This window comes from Neltuma alba, unplaced genomic scaffold (assembly GCF_004799145.2).
Source record: "Neltuma alba isolate B1F8T4 unplaced genomic scaffold, ASM479914v2 tig00011509_pilon, whole genome shotgun sequence".
Classification (NCBI taxonomy): Eukaryota; Viridiplantae; Streptophyta; class Magnoliopsida; order Fabales; family Fabaceae; genus Neltuma; species Neltuma alba.
The window spans coordinates 268479-288872 of NW_021636177.1; the positions used below are offsets into that span (position 1 = coordinate 268479).

The window sequence follows — 20394 nt, forward strand, 5'->3', positions numbered from 1 at the left end:
TTTGATAATGAACAGGCTTCCACAACATTCCAAAACGATCCTTGGTGTATGATATAACGTATTCATTTTAGCAGAATATTATAGAAAGTGCAGGGTGCAGTTTATAGGAGTTCAAATTCCAAAACCCTCGTCTTTTAATACAAGCTGATATAATTGTATCTGAATTAGTCATGGAAAGCACGAGAGCAAGATGTAAGGGGAAACTGATAAATTGGAACCGAAAATGCACGTGAAGGTACCCGAAGCGGCACGCGTCTAATTGCTGCAACATGTTGGAAAGCTGAAGCATGAAGTGGCGTGTCAATAAGCACTCTTTTAAGAACCGATGCAGCAAAAGAAAGGGGAAGGAGCTAAATGGTATTTGGGGGGAAAAAACACTATGGAGACGGAAAGAGAGAGGGCTTTCAATTTATACAAGCCCTGTTATTTCATAGAACGATTGGTGAAGGCTGTTTCCAAGTGCCTTGGTCTCGACTCTGCAACTGAAAAGAAATACGGAGAAGGAACATCACGAAACCTCAGGAAGCCATCAAGACCACCATTAACCAAAGGGCAAGGTGGCCAAGTTAACGTTTCTACTACTTGAATTTGCAGCCCCATAGGTTTTAAACTCTCTCTCTCTCTCTCTGCTTAATAATAATGTTAGCTCTGTGTTCGTCTTTCTAGCTTTATGGGTTTCTTCCTCCCTCCCTGTTCTTGCTGCGCATGCGAGAATCTGGAAGTCTTAATTTGAGGGTTTTGTTAAACAAGGTTTGTTTTTTTTTTTGGGGGCCTTTTATTATTGGACGTCTTAATCAAGTACTATACTGAAAGAGGCAGCAGGGGTTCTGCCATTTTAATGGTTCAATTAGATGTTGGGCCATCGTATTTGTGTTCAAAACGTATCAATAGCTGAACTTACTATAAAATATGAATATTGACATCGATGCACGTCTAACCCCGATGAATATGAATAGAAACAGTAATCATGGTCTAACCTCGATGCACGTCGTCCCCCTGGTCTCATTGTTTCTGCTTCAAATATCAAATGGCTGAGCTCTCTTTTGTTTCCCCAAAAAATTAGGTAAACTAGTTGCACTGAGTATCATCTAGTCAGAGACATCATCATATTTGATGTTGAAAATTGTTAGGGCCTCAGGTAATGGCCCCTCCCGATTTTTTTTCCTTTCGGCCAACGGTCCCTCCATTTGATCTGGCGGTCATATCAGTCCTCATCATACCCTTGCAACATCAGCGTTCTTTGATTGGGGAAAAAAAAAAAAAATTCTACACCTGAGAACTAGTATGTACTTTTACCCTATAATTTTATTTATTATTATAAAAAAACAGTTTACTTTTATCTAGATTATTTATTGTTTTTTCATTTATATCCTTGTTAAAACAAGGAGAGAAATACTGGTAACACATCCAATAATAAATGAACTATTTTAATCAATTTCCTGGAGGTTATTATTAGAAAAAATTTATGTCTACCCACATACTTGAAGTTTCTAACTAAACTAATCTACCTTCTTGATATTGAGGAAAAAAGGTATTTATCTTATTAAAAAATGAAGACTAGATTCCATTCATCATCATTCAATCACACAGAAAATGAAAAATGTGATAAAAAGAAATGCCTTATTCGGCCTTCAAAATATAAAATCTTTGACAAGTTCTGCAATTCACAGACCGCACATAATATAGCACTTTCTCATATTCCATAAACGCATAGTATGACAGTAACATATTTAGCATGCCATGAACATTACCTACACAAAAATAAAAACGACGTTTGAAAAAAAAAATGCTGAACTTGACATATGCGAAGAACCACGACAGGAAAGATGGACAAACCCTATATTAACCCACAAATCAACAGAAAATCATTAGATCCAAACAAAAAAAAAATCAGTAACCAATGTATTCGAGAATCTGAAAAGGTCCCTCAACCCCTTTATGGGAAGAACTATTCCAGAGTTTATCGGCATCTGGTTTCCAGAGTGCCAAACTCCTTTATACCAAATACGCCGTGAAGCATCTTCGATTCTATTCCACCTTAATGCGTTGTCATTAGTCTAAAGGGAAATGCATAATCCATAACTATTTCCACGTTCTCATGAAAAAGAGAGGAACAAAAAATATACAGAAGAGAACGTCTATATTGCTCAGCAGGAACATATAGCATCTTCTTTGGCCCTAACTCTTTCTGCTTCTAGTGATGTAGTTAAGAGCAAACTTTGAAAAATGGGTAAGAGTGAAAAACATCTGCAAGATTGTACGACCCTTCACAAGACCCTCTCTCAAGCCCCTAGCATTTTTTGCTACGAGAGGCTCAACTGGCTGGGCTCTCGGGCTCGCCCCTGCCTGCAATGAAGCTAACCAAAGTGATCATGAAGTGAAATTCTTTGCCACAGCCCCAAATTTAATGACAGAAGTCTTATTTTGATCATAGAAAATAGTCTAATTATTAATCCAGTGCTTCAAACTTTTTGCATCACTTTAGTAATCCAATGCATGATTTCACTCTAATTTTCCCTTTCTAGGAGTATTAAGACAATAAAAAATTCTTCGAAGATCAGATAATTTGATTCAACCAGATCATATTCTCAGATGCTATGAATTGATACAAAATGTTCATGAAGCATATTAAAGTAACGGTCATGACATAAGAACCAAAATAGATTTTTATTTTCATTTTAAAAGAATCTTATGTCTAAAATTTAGACAACTAGATTTTGCAGCATAATTAGGAAAGTACCTGATGAAGCCATGGTTGTGAAACCTCGAAGTCTCTCTTCAGCTACGCGGACTGCTCGAGTGGAGCTCCTCACACCTTGGGTAATCTCTTGACTGCAGATTTTAAGTAATCAAATATGAAAGCTGTATACTCATATCATAGATCAGCTTGATAACTCACTTTAATTAACGTAAATAACGCTTTAACTCAAGAATAGCAGCATTTTTATTAAGAATAATAATCGCCATATAGTAGTTTACTGATATTTTTTTATCAGCAAAATGAATTTGCAGTTAATAATGATACCCAACATCACTGAGCTCCGTTGTCAAGTCGCATATTTCCATCCCAGATAGTCGAATGGCAGCCATTGTATCAGGAAGCTCCTCCCTTGTGGAATCCATCAGCCTCTCCATTGATTCTGCTGCTCTCTTGAAAGCCTTTATTAAGAAGGAACATTGCAATTTGAATACATTGGTCTAAATTAATCCCTCCAAAAGCAATCCAATAAGATAAAAAGTCATGGAAGCCAAGTTTTAAGAACCCAAACCAGAAGCGTGGGAATTGCAGAACAAAACAGCCATGTGGTAGATATTGCCGTCTGCACAACAGAACAAGACATGACTTTACCAGTTACATCTAACTAAAATTACAAGCAAAAAGAGGGAGAAAAATAGTAATATCCGAAGAGTCTATGTAGCGAGAGGAAATATAAGAAGTTACAAAAGTTCCAACAAAAAAGCAACCGGCACATGAATTCTGTCTCCTTCATCTATTCGTTCATGCATTAATAGAAACGACACAAAAGAATGCGACTCTGGCTAACATCTCCATATCATTATATCGATCATATATTTTTTCCCTCGTTATATCTCTTCAAGTGCTCTATTTGTATAATTATTCCTATCATTATATATATTCATTATGTCCCTTCAGATATAATACATACATTCACAAAACATCTCTCTTCCAATGTACCATTTCTACCATATACAAGTGCATGCACCACATGATACGCATTATATACATTCACTTTTGTGAAGCAGGGTTCCGGATTTACCACATCATAACAGCTATGAATTTATTGCAGGATAACGAAATAGAATTCTGAAATAGAATTAACAAGGAAATTCCGGAAACGAATTTGGTGAAGCTGAAAGAGAACCCACAAGTGAAAGTAACAGAACCAAATAAAAGAAAGAAAGAAAAGTAATATACCGCGCAAGCGATGACATTGAGAAGAGCGATATGGCGATTGGTAAGATTCCAGTGAGAGAGATGAAGAGAAGGAGAAATTGGAGAAGATCCAACGGAGAAGGTGTAATGCGAATGCGAGGGCTCGGAAGTCGAGGGAGCAGCTGCATTAGAATGCGATTGTAGGGTCAAAGAAACGAATGGTAGAGGAGGTCTTCTCCTACAGAGTAGTCTCCGACGGCCGGCGTCGATGTTGTTGCCGGCGAAAAGATTCTTGGAAGGCGGACAAAGTGGTGATTTCGTTGCTCGCACTTGCAGAGAGCTCGCCATTTCTGGCTCTCCGCGATTCAGTAATCCTGAAGACGACGACCCAATACAAGAACGGAACGATTTTGGTTCTAATAGAAACTATAGTCAATGAATTATAACAAACTAACAAAGTAATCTATTCTTCTCTCATCATCGCCATCTCTTGAATTCAAGAATGCAAAATACTCTATCGGGAAACTGAGAATTCCTAACTGCTGAATCAGCAAAAATTAGCCTCTCTATGGACCTGGCATCACGCTACGCCCCCAAATTTGTTTTTCAATTTCTTTTTTTTTTTGGATGTTTTAAAGAATTTTAATTTTAATTTTAGAATAAGCTAAATAAATTAATTAAGTATAATTAGTGTAAAAAATTTTAGAAGAGTACGTTGACTGTTGACAAATGATAAGACGTCTAAAATTTTGCTCAAATTTAATTTTTTTGAGCAAATGTCCTCTTTATTTATTACTAGCCATAGCTTCCCAAAATATTCTCCAAGCAAGTTTTGGAGAGTGTCTGGAATGTTTTTACAGAAATCCATGCAAATTTCCATTGTACACTTAGGGGGTGTTTGGCAAAACCAAAACCACGGTTTCATGATTTACTTCGTAATCCGTAAAAACACTTCTAAAACCATGGTTTGGTTTCTATCCAAACACCTCCTAAGTATACAATGAACTCTGTAAAATTATTTTTAAATATCTATTTTAGAGATGTTTAAATAAAAACCAAGTCATAATTTTAAAAATAATTTTACAATGTACAAAATATTTGAAAGAAATTTTATCTTAATTTACATAAAAGCATTTTATACTCATCCAAACACTTTTGTAGTAAACGTCACTTGTATCAAATTGAAGAATCCTGCTATCGAAAAAAGAGTTTGAGGAATCCTCACCGACACATTCAACACATTTAATTAATAGTATAACGAAAGTAATATCAGCGCAACAAATTCAAGTATTTAAATTTTTAAAATGGGAACTAATAACACTCCGGTACTAAATATGAGTAACTTGTAAGGAAAAATTTTAATCTTAAATATAATATATTTATAATATATTTAATATTTGCTTTTCAATTTCACCGTTATTTTATTTGTATTGGAAAGAGAAAAAAAATATAAAAATAATTTGAAAACGTAGAGAGCAAAAACAAGAGTAAAATTCAAAATTTTTGTTAATTTAATACATTTCCTAATATGTGAAAATATGTTACAAATAACTTATATTATGAATCAGAGTAGTATAATTTTAACAAGATGCATGAATTCAAAACGGATAAAATATAAAAACTCCCATATCATTAATTCATCATTAACCAAGTAATCTTCCGTCAGAAACTTGCGAGTTTCATGCTATTCGCTTAACCTATACCCATGCTATGCGCTTTACACAATGGAGAAGCTTCTCCTCCACAACTAGGAATATAAAACATATAAACTTTAAAGTCATAAAATTTAGGACCAAACTTTGTCACGCATAAATGAAAAGCATAACAAAATATTTTCGGAGCACTTTTTCCCTCAGATTCTTCCTTGAACTGTAAGCATTTAACTTGTAGGTTTTGCGGCTACAATATATTTAAGGGTTATTTGAATAAAAACCCAATTATGATTCTAAAAATAATTTTACAATATACAAAATAAATATATAAAAAGTGTATCTTGATTTACGAAAAAGTTTTTTTAAAAAGTACTTCTGCAGGAATACAAACAACCCTTTAATTGAGGAAAAAACCTGTCAGCTTCCCCTATACATCCTTTTTCCTTGTCTTATAGAATACTTCAGCTGTACATTGCTATGGCCTTAAGCCAGCATTATGAATACTGAAATACGAGGATCTGCGAGAATGCTAACAGAATGGATACCCCTGAGAAGACTTTCTTTGCCATTTACATATCGCATATTTACAGAATAATGATACCCTCTAACTTAACCTGCAAAATTCTTCATTCACCGATGGCTACTTCCTTCGTGGCCTGTGTTTAACCCCCCAAAAACTAATTACACGTCAATAATGATGTCAGCATTTCAAAGTCCTGAATAGAATTTCCCCTACACTAAACCCCCCACCCCCACTTCCCCCCTCTATTTCCCATCTGTGTTTCATTTCCTCTGTGCAATGTCATTTTTCAAATCTGGGGTTCATTGATAATCAAATAATCAGTCACTGACGGCCTAAACTTCCACCAGAAAGGCCAAGCAAACCCTCAGGTGAAGGACTTGTAGTCTGCATTCTAACCGATTCGGGTAACGTCCGTCACCGTTGCATTGCAGAAGAAACATCTCTGGCAGTTTAAAAGGTGCCTGGTAATACAGCCATAGCAAGACTTGTGCGAGCAAGGCGCAATTCGGGCATTGGCTTCACTTGCATAACAAATGCAGCACATGCCATCATCAACATCTGCATCCTCCACAATATCCATTTTCTCATGATGAGCTCCCGTGCGGCAAGTAAGGAGGCTCAGAAAATTCTCTAGTTGCTCATATTTTGCAATGTAAGTGCCCCCCCTACATAGTCCATCCTGATAAAATGAAAATCACAGACAGTGAATCTATGCATGATGTCAATAAGATTCATCTTTTAAATTAATATACAACCACTTCAGAGATCTGTGTGAAACTGAGCAAATTTCAAATAAAAGCAGGAGAATCCCAAATTTATTCAACAGCTCACATTTCATTTTGCAAATGGTTCGTACTCCACACCAGTGAGACTGTCAGAGGTTATTATAGAAATAAGACTTCCGATAAAATGCAGAACTTCAAATGACTTCAAAGATCTCTGGAACTTATAAAGCTCTACTCCAAAAGAGAAAATCTACTGACACAGAAGCAGATCCGCATAAGAACCAGAACCAGAAATAAAACACTTATTTTGTGCCACTAGCATATCTTTTCTCATAACAGGTCCCGGCAGCATGACCCTAGTATACAGTTTTAAGACAGTTCAATTAAATATACGTCTAAACTACTTGAGACTTGCATGAAGTTGAAGAAAGGATACATTAAGCAGGAAAATGCATAAAGACTCGAGGACTAAGATTCAACATGGTCAAAGAGTGATAATATCTAACCCAGTTATAATCCAGAAGATACAGGAATCCACATTGAACAGTATCCGGACAGTCCATGCTTGCAAAGATATCCACAAGATCATTGCTCTCCTGGCATTCTGCCTTGTTAGAGGCATCCAATAAATTTAAGATTATCCCTACGAGCGGTGCCAGAATCATGCCTCGATTTACTTTCTCCGAAGTTTGGCCAAATCTTCTAAGAGATCTGGAATAATGGAACCCAATTTATCAAATAGCATAAATGAAAACTACATTAAGTTAGCCCGCATAGTCTCAATTTTTCAAGACACTGATAAAATAACAAGATCTGATATATAATACTAAGGAACAATGCAGTTAAATAGCAGATTCGAGTTAAAAAAGATAACTTCCATTTCCCTGTCCTGGTGGTTTATAACCTCAAGTTACAAGCTCAGAACTTACAGGTCAAAAAATTCACCGTCTGCCGCAGAAGTAATGTGATTTAAGATAAACACAATCAACTCAGTCAACCTTCGAAGATTTGTGTCAGGTCCTAACAAGAATGCTTGAGGAATCTCACGAGTATAGAACTCCAGGATCCGTGCAAGATTGCATGAAAGATCAAATATAACACAGCATTTCCTTTGCTGGAATTCTATAACCTGCGATAGGTGTATTTCACCAAATAATTACAGAATGAAAAGTAGATAGCCAACAGAACATTATTAGAATATCTGCAAATTTGATACAAATTAATTTCAATATTATTGACATGTAACATCTTGAAAACAAAACTAAAACTGCTTAAAACGGATAACCTCCACAATAACAAGTGCATTTCATAACAAAAAATCCAAGAACCCAAAGACTTCCAGTTCCAGCCATGCAAAGAAACAGATAAGTAACAAAGTACTCCTCCGGTCCTTAATATAAGACCCAATTGTTAAGTTGATTTTAGTCTTAAATATAAAACCTATTTCTTATATTTATCAATTTTTCCTAAATTACCCCTATGGATACTCTCTCAACTATAATCAAGTAGAAGAGGGAGAGGGGATATTAAAAAAGATGATTATGGTGTTTTAGGGAAAAAATATTATATTTCTTATAATTAACTAACTTATCTAACTTTCCTAATCTAATCAAATTAGTTAAATAGGTCTTATATTAAGAACCGGATGAGTATAAACTTAATCCACCCACATCAAGATCCAATTAGAATGCTTACTACTACCAAATAACTAACTTAAGCAGCATAATGATTGAATAGTAAGCCACATACCAACTTGCAACCTGTAAGAATAAAAAAGAATACTATATCCATACCTGATACTTCTCTTGCATTTCCCTAACAGAAACTGAAAATTCAGTCATTGTCCAGCTAAGTGTATTAAATAAACGGTTTAGAAAAGCTGAGAACAGTCCTTCATCATTCATGCAAGCATCTTTAAGTAACCTCTGCATCAAATCAAAATGCACAAACAAAATGATAAATCTGATTAGAATCAATCTGAGAAAAACAAATTACCAAGTACAAGACGTCCGGAGGTTGTTACAGACCTGGAAATGCACTGATGATGAAGATGACTCCCCATTCTTTGAAGAACCAAAACCAGAGCCCTTGCACAACCGCAGAAGTATGTTTGTCACAGGGATCCATGATCGGTTATCAAATGCTGATAGTAACGCTTTCGGCATCATTTGGGTGGCAGCTTCATTGCTTTCAAAAGCAGCCAAATACTCCCTGTACTGAACCAGTACGGATATAGACTGAAGAAGAAGATCCCTAAGATCAGCATTTGCTATTCTTGGATCATTGAAATGGGTAACAACAAAGGTGACCTGGCGGAAACAAATCAGACACAACTCAAGAATTCATGGATAAGAAACAGCCAACAATCTTATTAAACCAAATGTGCAAGGAAGCCATGCCCTAATTGCTAATTGATTTGTTTAAGCACTATTACATTAATAACACAATAAATAATTATAGCTATTTAAAATTACTCAATCATTTGACGATCACACTGGACAAAGCACAAACTGAAGGAAAAATCACCAACAATCCATATCTCATCAGTTATCACTAGACACGAGCGTTCCAACCAAGATATACTTTGATAGAAATGCTCAGGTCTTAAATCTATTCAATGCTTCCTGATGGCTTTTCATATTTTTAATACTAAAAGAGCTCAATGCTTCCTGTTATCTGTACTTTTTCCAGTCAATTTTAGATCAACTATTTTGCATGGTATAATTACCATTTTAGATCAGCCAAGCACCAGGTCCAAATGAAACTAAACATGCCACCAAGAATTGCAACATTCTTCTGATAAGAAATATCAAGTGGTCTCCTACCTACGGAGTGTTTAATGGGGGAAATCCTTTCTATATCAATTGTATAGCACAAGAATATCAAGAAATACAAAAGCGTTACTTGAGACATCATAAAAATGCTCAATGCTTACTTTAAAAGTAAAAGAAAGTATCAAATTACTTCATATAAAAGCGTTAAGCATTTACCATTCGTCGCATTGAATCTTTCACAAGTTTTTTTTTTTTTAAAGACAACGTTTTACCAAGATTTAAAGCCCAAAGCCCAGTAACAGACAATTAGGCGTGTTCATTGTCAGGATAAATGCTATTTAAGGGTCAATCTCCAATAAAAACAGCCTTCACCATTCATTAATTTCAGAAACCTAACAAGTGAAAAGTTCTAATAGAAGCGCCCAAACAAAACCACCACTCTCAACTTGGTTCGGCTCCAAGTCATAGTTCATCAGTGTTTCAGTGTGTGAACAATTGACTTATTACATTTCAAAAGGTAAAGCACACGAACTCCGCTCCATATTCACACTAGCCAGTAACAGAGGTTTGCGTGCGTATCACACGCCTTGAGAACTCGAGGAATAGTAAAGTAACAGTGATTATCCAACAAAAAAAAAAAGAAGGTAAAAAAAAGACAGTTTGTGTGTGGATGCTGACACATATGGCATGGCCATGAAAAATACACTTATAAGTGAAGAAGCTGGGTCCAAATGGGTCATGTCATTCCTCACAGCAACTTGGTTTGGTTCCTCCAACACCCGGATAATCAACTTTGAGTGGAAAAACTTTTTGTCCAACAAAAAGAAAGAACGAGTAAAAAAATAAAGACTAAAAAGGTTATACATACAAATGAAGCAAGTCCTTGCTTGATCAAAATTGTTGAAGGAACAAATGGAGGATCACTTTTCCGTAATGCATGAAAGCAATCAACCTGCATGAGGACAAAATATTAATGAATAATAATGAAAGAAGTATTTTAAAAAAAAAAAAAGGTGAAATGTAACTTAGAAGCACATTAATTCAGGCAGGTCGGATCTGTATAAAAACAGCAAACATCTTATCAATTTCTATGCATTTTAAGAGGCCCTCTCCTACTATAAACACTCAAGGCACACATAAACACCTGAGTACAGCCCTTCAAGGCCACGAAACAATAACGGTCAAAGAACCATTTTAATTTGTTTGACATGCGACAGGAAAAGAAAGGACGAAGGATAACCACTGATTGAATAATATTTCTCTGCAACAAAGTGAAGAAAATTTATTCTTAAATTTCAACCAGTAAAATTACCAGAGCTTCCAGATAATATTCAGGAACATAAACAAACACCGAATCCATTTTGCTAAGAACCAACAGCAGCTGGACAACCCACATGCACATTGCATACATTCCTCTCTGTTTCCATCGAGAAAATAGAGAGATCCGATACCTGTATAGCATGAAGATTTGGCCATAGGTAACAAATAATATGAGAAAAAACAACAGTAACAAGACTCCTCAAGTTTATCAAGTTTGAGATTTCTAAACTAAAATGTTCAAGGATGCTATTATGTGGGAAGCATTCAGAAAACAAAGATTGCAAAAGCATAACATTAAGTACTACGCTACATTTGTGATTTTATCATTAACACAGAACCAAAAAATAGTATATTTAATAGCAAAACTTAATTGTATCATGCCCCACAAGCATAGTAATAATAATAACTGTTTAAAACTAAATATAATAACAAAGTCTTAAAAATGCTTAAAATACAGCTGAAAATACTTTAAGGCTCTATATGGGTTATTACAAGTCCTCAGAAACATCAAACTACACCAGCAAAAGAAAAGCATATCATTTTTTTGGTCTGAAAAGATTTAAATAATATATGATAATCCCAGTGACAACCTCATGAAACTCTCCTTACTTCACAATATCTAAGTCAGGCTAATGAGCATTCAACCTTAACAAGGGGCTAAAAACTACAAGGACTCCACCAGACAGAAAAAAATCCCAATAAGACAAGTTGAAGTAGAAGTTTAAAGTAGGTACACTGTCACATGGAGCTATCTATTCAAACTGGATGCACTATAAAGGAAAGTACAACTTGCAGGAAGGAGAAAAGCAAGACTAATTATTAATTGTGACTAAAATGTGTGCTTTGGAAAGGGGGGAAAGGTCAACAACGAGCTGTTGAATTGCAAGTCCTTAAGAGTGGGTTAACAATAAGATCAAATGAACAAAAATTACATTGACTACTATTATACATCACTTCATAAAATTGTCAAGCTAATACTGTTTGAAGCAGATGGTTTAAAAGAGTAAAAAGGAAGGGGAGAAAACAGATAAAGCAAGAATGAGTTGAGAGGTTCTCCATATGATCATATTACCAAGCACAATGTCTCACACAATCCATAACCTCCTCCCGATATTCATTACGAGCTTCTTTTAGTTTCTTCAGTTGCTCACTGCAAGCTCTATCTCTAATTTGTTTATCAGCTTCTTCAAGAAGGGAGATTGACTGTGACTGATGAGTCAAGTAGTATGATGCCTACAAAACCAGATCAAAATTTCACATTCAGTACTGAGATGACCTCCAGAAAATAAAATTCTTCCCCAAGCCCCCCTCCTAGTTAACACTAGAAAATCAGAACGCATTGTTTAACATTATATTTGGGACAAAATCATGGAGATAGTGATTATAAAAGAGTTAAGAGTTAAGAACGGAAATGAGGAGCATCCTCAATTCCAGTTGACACAGAAATATTGAGCGTTGACCCATAGAAAATGCAGAAATCAACTATCAGCAAGCCATACCTAGTTACTTCGGACAAGAGCCAAAGGGGAATATGACTGACGCACCTCATAATAAGCCCTAACATTTTCCTCCTCAACAGAGAATTAAGGCATTTTGGACAAACCCAAGACCCTTACCACTAAAACTTCACGAAATTTCAGGAATAAAGTCAAATGACACAAACACGTGGTATAATCTAAAACAAGTTTTTTCAACATCATCTGTATTCACCTGCTTAAAATTCGTAGTAAGACCAACATGATATAACCACAGCAACACATCTAGTAGTTCCTCTTCTTGTAGCATAGCTGTAGAAATATTACTCTCCTTTAGTACACTCTTCATATGATGTACATGGCGATAACTATACTCGGGTTCAGATTGATCGCTTGTGCCAGGCTTATCTGTTATCTCATCATCCAAACTCCGGTCACTACATTCTGCAGTGACATGAGCTGGTCTTTCTGGAATAGAACTGCAATGGCCGCGAGAACCTTTGGCCATGTACTTGATTGGATTCTTCGAGATTCTAGTAAAATCAGCATCATAACTTGAACAGCAGCAGGGCTTCTGCCTTGATGTATGAGTTATTCTGCATTCTTCATCATCCATGCATCCTTCATCCCACCGAACTACTTCATTTTCATGATCTATTGCAGGGTGCAGTTTAAATAAATGAGTATAAGATCCCCCAAGCCTGGAAATATCAGTCTTATGTGGATCATCTTTTAGGAATAATCCTACAGGAAAACTTTGTTGACCGCCTTTATGAAGAAAACCAACATCTGAGCCATCAGATTTGCAGCTCTTCAACCAACCACAGATGTCACCCAAGCCAAATCCTTCAGATAGAAAATGGAGCACAACAGTATAAACTGAAACAAGAACAGAGTTATTTGAAACTCCAGGAGGTGGGACATTTCTATCTACTCCCCTGTTCTTCAATAGAAGACTATGCAAGAATGCCCTAAACACTGCCCCAGGTAACTGGGGAGGCGATGTAGGTGGTATGAATTGTATCACAAGGCGACAAAGGTCTCTATGTTTCTCCTCAATCTGCTTGCAGAAAAGGTATATTCAGAGGAAAATAAAGAGAGACATGGCAGAAGAACAAACAGAAGAAAACTATAGTCTAAGTTATTATGCCAGTATTTCATCGTCCTTACATAATATTCTTAATGCATATGATTTATCATGAGCCATGGTTCCCAATTCCCAGTCAGGGCCAAACGAGATGGAACTATTAATGATAAGATATTCTCAAATAAAAGTGAAAGCGACTCCATAATTACAAAAATACTGATATAAGAAACATATAGATCCATTTTGCCCAATCAAGCCATTTATTAACATGGGAATTCCTAGAAATAAGCACTTACAAGCATTAATTATATAACATGATTTGTCTAGCAGAATAGTTAGATAAAGACACTTTTTGGCCTCATTGTCAGTAGTAAAATTAACTAACTTTTCTCATAGTTGTTTAGCTTCATGTATGCGTGATGGAACCAACGTGTCCACATACTTGACACATATCTTGACGCACATGAAGTTAGAACGCCAGCAATGATAGCACAGCAGTATATGCGTCAAGAAAAGGGATCCTAACTCCACCAGTCCAGGTAAGCGCAAAAATTCAAAACAATCCAATTGCATGTTTGTCATTGAATGCAACTTTTTCTCATTTTCCATTGACATATATATTACTCTTCATATGTAAGGCTTCAACAATAAAGTTGCTTATGTATTCAAACTTTTCATTGGTTATCCGTTGTTGGCTCACTGCATCTTCAAAATAAAGTATTATGCACCACAAGACAGTAAAGAAAAAGAGATTCAATTAAGATATTAACTAAAATAAAGCTATTGCAATGAGAAAATCTAACCTTGCTTATTGCTTCAGACAAAGCTGTGGTTGTCAGCACCATATTACCTTCGTGAGATGCATCTTCACATGAACCAGGCCACCAAACAGTTGGCATCATAGATTCAAGGTCATGTTTGTTTGGATTCTTTTGAGACAAAAAGCCTTCAAACAAGAATTCAAAATCTGGTGACTTCCACCAAAGAACCATAAGTTCTTCTCGTCTTAATAGATGACAGAGCAAAGCAAGGTAAGGATATGATCCAGAGTAAGGGCAGTCCGTTAAAACTAATGATGCAGTTTTGCAACCAAATGAAAGGGCATTTAAGAAGTGTTCAAACAGCACATGTGATCCTCGAAATTCTAAAAGTGCATCCACAACTTTATCCAAGCTTGAATAATCATGTGGTGCATGCAATCCAAAAACCTCAAACATGAAAGACAACAGTGGACCCCAAACCATATACTCTGTGTTCCCAGCATCTGCTTCGAGTACAGAGAAAAGCTCCTCACATATTGCATGAGAAACAGGATGAAAAAACTCTTCTAATGAATCAAACCTCTTCATCCTTCTCAATTTCTGAACTAATGAATGCTCCTTCCGGTCCATAGAATGCATGCTCAAAAGCCTTGACCAACACTGCAGCAAATGGGTGACAAAATAGCACTTTGAAGGAGGAGCTTGAAGAGGACGATAACCTTTGATTGGATACTTGAAGGGACGAGCCCCTAAGTTTAACTCACATCGTTCACCTTGAGAAAGAGAGACTGCTGGGTAATAACCAAAACCAGGCCCCATTTTTCGAATTCCATGGAATGCCACCCCAAGTGAATTACCATTCCTGAAAAAAAGTATTTCATCACGATCAAGATCTATGCAACATCCTATGACATCACCAACAACCCATGACTGACCATATGTTTCAGATTTCTTATTCCACTTGCTAACTCTTCTACCATCGTATGCATATGAATCATCACCATCACCAACACCTTCATGTTCAGTAAAAGGGGACGAGAGAGTGGCCCAACCAAGCTGCTGTATACCAGAAGTTTCTAACAAAACCTCATACATCCATTTTCCTTTCCAAACACAAGCATTAGCCCTGGCACTACTAAACATTGCCAGGCTCTCTATAAGCAATGGCGGCTTGATGATTCTTAAGTCCCCATAGATACTGTAATCTTCTAGGCCAACAACGTCACGTCCAGAGCCATTCTCCATAATACAAATTCCATCTCTTTCGCAAAATGAATCACCCAATTTTGCATTAAATCTAGAGAAATTGTTCCTAATGATAGAGCAAATTATATTGCTATCAACTGGACCAGTCAATGGACTGAGTGATCTATTGGGGAGGCCAAACACGTATTCAAGGGTTCGCTCCACAGACTCATGACCTGATTCATCACAACATGATAAAAGCCGAGTTTTCGGCAAATTTTCTTTACTGTCCTCCCCGTTCAATATAACTGCCAGACCAGCTGAAAGGCCACTAATGCGCAGTCCGTCTTCTCCCATCGATGATTCAGAAGAAACTATCCCTCACCCAGCCTAACGCCAGCTGAAGCTTTCAAATTTCCTTGGACCGCAATTGTACTTTGAATACGGTCATGATCCATGAACAGTGGAATCTTCAACGGCACATGAAAACAGTTTAGGAGTAAAATTTAAAAATGGGCGAGAACAAAAAAAAGGGATATACAAGTAAGCGCAAATTGCTGAAAAATTAACAAGGTCTTGGAGGGAAAAAATCGAAAGTTCATGAACCGCAGCGAATTCCCACGCCAATTTTGACAAAATAAAAACAAACAAAATGAAGAAATTGGATGGAAGCTCCAAGAATTGAATTGCCAGTGAAGAATTATATATCTTGTGAGAATTCAATGCGGAGAGCCAAAAGTCATTACGTCACTATTACACGAAAAAGGCATTTTAAGTTAGCATTGATCAATACAAAAACAAATACTTACAGATGAGATTCATATCCTGGACGAACAATAGGCGGCTGGATGGTGGCTAGGGTTTTGAAGGAACAACTGATCACGAACTTGCGAGTGACCACCACCTCAGAAGGAGAGGGAAAAAAAAATTGGACCGAGAAAGAGAATAAATTTATTATTATAATTATAGTTATTTTATAAGTATTATGAAAATACTGTTTTTATGAAATGATGATAAATCTGTGTTTGTCAATTTTTTTTGCCAAAAAGTTTGGGGAAGAAACGAAGGAAGAAGCAGAGGGCGAGACAGAGATGCTCCCGCTCAGAGGACGTGCGCGCTGACCCTAGCCCTACAAACGGGAAACGAACTGACACGTGTCGTTTTGTGGTTGAGAAATGTATTGTTTGGTGGAGATTTTAAATGCAGATAACATCGTGACCATCTTAGGCCCGAGAAAATATAAAATATCGTGACCCCTTTTCGCCTTTACTGGCTTTTTGGGAATCTCAGCCGGCGGTGAACAGTGTCAGCTTCCGGAGCGGCGGCGGCGCCTGTTACTGGGTCAATGATCCGTTTCACCGATCCTCGGGAGCTTTACTCGCTCGGGTACTTAAACAGTGGAAAAGCAAAAAGATGCTCCCTCGTTGCATATAACTGCTTTATTTATCGGCAATATTCCACTTTGTGGGCTGGCTTGGAGCCAGGAGGTTATAAATTTTATATTACCATTCGATTTTTTTTTCAGGTAGAATCCTATTTAAATCTAATTAAAATATTAAAATTTAAGATCAGGTATTCATTTTGAATAAATTTTTAATTAGGCTAAGAAATTTATGAATATTGTTAAAAAACCAAAAAATATTTTTATATTTTTCTCCCTCACAAATTGTTTTGCTAAAATATGAAAATAATAAATTATAACATTGTCCTTAATCCAAAATCTGGCAAAAATTTGTTGTCTAGATAAGTTTTCTACTCTTAAAATGTACATGTGTTCTATTCAAAAAATATATGTTTAATAAAAAAAAATTACATATATTTGTATGTATTATTAAGTATATAGAGGATGGGTTAATATTAAAACTGAACAGAAATTAAACACGTTCAAAATTAAAATCTATCAGCGACCTGCACTGTTACATTAATGATGGCGTTGGGGTAATTATTAATGCAAATCTATGACTGTGTTGTAATTTTTTATCATTTACTAAAGATTTACTATTTTATATTTTTGGAAAATCTGACAAAAAAATTCAGGAAAAAAATTTATGAGGAAGATATAACAACTCAAATTATAATCATATAGGGGTATTTTAGACTTTTAACAACGTTTATATATCCCTAATTATGACTTTTGGCTTGATTAGGAATTTATCTAAAATGTAGGTCTAATTTTATATTTTAGTATTTTAATCAGATTTAAATTGTAAAGTCTGCGAAAAAATTTTAATTTTATTTTCAAGATAAGCTTATTACAGGATCGCTTAGCCATGCTTCATAATTGGAAAAACTAGCACCATGGAAATACATGCTACTCAGCCAAAGAAAGATGATGGAGAGTTGGCCGAAATGGGCTCCTCTACCATTGCCTCTAGTTTTTCTTTATAAAATATAACTAACTGAATTAAGTAAATTTGAAAAGGAAAAATCGCAATAAATCACATCCAAGAGAATTAAATACAAAAAAATATTTTAAAATTATCAAATTATTCTAAAGTCTTAAGAGACCTTATTGTAAAAGAATTTATTTGTTTAATTACCAAATTGCTGTTTTTTTTTTTAAGTTTGTATTGACAACTAAAAAAACAGTCGTTGACAACTTAAAGTGTAAGAATTAACAACTATTACAACAAGTATTAACAACTCATGCATTGCATTTTGTGATGTGTTGAAAAAATATACCTGCCACGATAGTTGTTAATCCTTACACTTTAAGTTGTCATCGATTGCTTTTCGAGTTGTCAATGCAAACTTTAAAAAAAAAGAAACAATTTGATAATTAAACAAATAAAATTTATTATAATAAAGTCCCTTGGGACTTTAAAATAATTGAATAATTTTAAGGGACCTTTTTGTATCTAATTCCCTTAGGTGAGACCTCATTGTAATTTTTCCACTTAAAGATTGATTAAAATTAGTTAAAAGGCAAAAAATATGTGAGAAATGTTTTTTTTTTCCCAACAAATCCTTATTTATACATAGGACGAGTCATAGGGAGAATTACCAAGAGGTCCCAAGAAAAAAATTTACTTATCAAAAAGTTTAATAACAAGTGACCAATTTGAACATGTTATTGTTTCCTATTTTGAAACTTGTCATTGTTTATTCTTCATTTGTTGATGGACTTTGGGGTAATTAAATCCTTTTATTAAGATGTGATTTTTAATTATCCCTAAGCCATAAGTGAGAGAAAAGTGAAAGATAATGTTATAATTAATGTAGTACATATAATTAATTATAGATAAAGCTAATAGATACATATTAAAGCCCTGTTTGGATGTTCCTCCAAACCATGGTTTGGGGAAGAAACCAGCCAAACAGGGACAGAAAATGTGAAACCATGGTTTGGGGTCAAACCATGGTTTTGAACACCAAAACTATTGTTTCGGCGGAAATGATTTGAAATTGCTTTTGGCTCAAATTTTCCAAACGTTGGTGTGAGCCCAACAGCATATGACAAAGCAGCTTTCATAATTGATGCCTCACTCTTCATTCCACACTCGGTTCTTCACTATTTAATCTTATAATTTATAAATATATATACACATATTAATTATTTATTAGTTATATTATCTTATATATTATTAATTATGTTAGTAAAAATTATTTGATTAATAATTTTATTTCTTCAAATCAAAATATATTATAAAATCTATCCCTTATATAATTATCATATTAATTTATGTCCTTTTTAGTAATTTGCACATGTAAAAAGTGCTTCTGGTAACAACTATCCAAACACTCTACTTCTCAGAATCAATTTTTCATAAAATTTATTCTCTCCAAAATCCATTTTCCAGAAGCTATTCTCCAAATTATGGTTTGGTTTCATCCAAACACCCCCTAAATGTAACTTACAAAAAAATTATAATTTATGAAAAGGATTAAAAGGAGTATTTCAAAAATTACCTTATATATTGGGGTTCTAGTTGGCTTTAAAAAAGGCAAGTCTCGAGGCATTATTATTTTCAGGAATAAATTATAGATAGTATTCTTCTCATTCTTTTTCATAAGAAACATTTGACCAAACCAATTGATTAGACAGTTAGTTAAAATTGATGGCAAAAAAAAGTTCAAATTAGTTATAAATAATAAATATGTTAAAAGAATTGTAATTTTTCCTTAAAAATACACTCATTTATAAAAAGAGGGAGAGTATAAAAAGAAAATAAGAAAATTATTAGCTGGCCAAAGGAATTCTGACAAAAGGAATTCAGGAAAAAAATTTGTGAGGAGGATATGACAACTCAAATTATAATCATATAGGGGTATTTTAGACTTTTAACAACGTTTATATATCCCTAATTATGTCTTTTGGCTTGATTAGGAATTTATCTAAAATGTAGGTCTAATTTTAGATTTTAGTATTTTAATCAGATTTAGATTGTAAAGTCTGCGGAAAAATTTTAATTTAATTTTATTTTCAAGATAAGCTTATTACAGCTCCTCTACCATTGCCTCTAGTTTTTCTTTATAAAATATAACTAACTGAATTAAGTAAATTTGAAAAGGAAAAATTGCAACAAATCACATCCAAGAGAATTAAATACAAAAAAATCTTTTAAAATTATCAAATTATTCTGAAGTCTTAAGAGACCTTATTATAAAAGAATTTATCTATTTAATTACCAAATTACTCTTTTTTTCTTAAGTTTGTATTGACGACAGAAAGAACAGTCGTTGACAACTTAAAGTATAAGAATTAACAAATATTACAGCAAGTATTAACAATTCATGCATTACATTTTGTAATGTGTTAAGAAAAATATGCTGTAAATACCTACCACAATAGTTGTTAATCCTTACATCTTAAATTGTCATCGATTGCTTTTCAAGTTGTCAGTACAAACTTTAAAAAAGAAAAAGAAAAAGAAGGCAATTTAATAATTAAACAAATAAAATTTATTACAATAAAGTCTCTTAGGACTTTAAAATAAATTAATGATTTTAAGGGACCTTTTGTATTTAATTCCCTTGGATAGGACCTCATTGCAATT

The 20394-nt window shown here is 34.7% G+C and overlaps 2 protein-coding genes across 3 annotated transcripts; both read right to left on the minus strand.

Moving 5' to 3' along the window:
• Positions 1-2052: 2052 nt before the first annotated feature.
• Positions 2053-4469, minus strand: LOC114714529 (uncharacterized). 2 transcript variants are annotated; one of them, XM_028899271.1, is made up of 5 exons: positions 3938-4469; positions 3270-3320; positions 3026-3159; positions 2741-2832; positions 2053-2357 (listed from the first exon to the last, which is right to left on the minus strand). In XM_028899271.1, exons 1-5 carry the CDS (start codon positions 4241-4243, stop codon positions 2179-2181), a joined length of 762 nt encoding a protein of 253 aa, XP_028755104.1. In that variant the 5' UTR covers positions 4244-4469; the 3' UTR covers positions 2053-2178. The 2 variants fall into 2 exon arrangements, with proteins under 2 accessions (XP_028755104.1, XP_028755105.1); XM_028899272.1 differs by having other exon boundaries at positions 2232-2346.
• A 1451-nt stretch (positions 4470-5920) lies between these two features.
• On the minus strand, positions 5921-16519 carry LOC114714528 (E3 ubiquitin-protein ligase RKP). Its single transcript, XM_028899270.1, has 11 exons — positions 16207-16519; positions 14255-15867; positions 12600-13424; positions 11962-12122; positions 10882-11020; positions 10438-10521; positions 8823-9104; positions 8589-8720; positions 7725-7924; positions 7302-7506; positions 5921-6749 (listed from the first exon to the last, which is right to left on the minus strand). The coding sequence occupies exons 2-11, from the start codon at positions 15752-15754 to the stop codon at positions 6462-6464; spliced, it is 3816 nt and encodes a 1271-aa protein (XP_028755103.1). The 5' UTR covers positions 15755-15867; positions 16207-16519; the 3' UTR covers positions 5921-6461.
• Positions 16520-20394: the final 3875 nt, after the last annotated feature.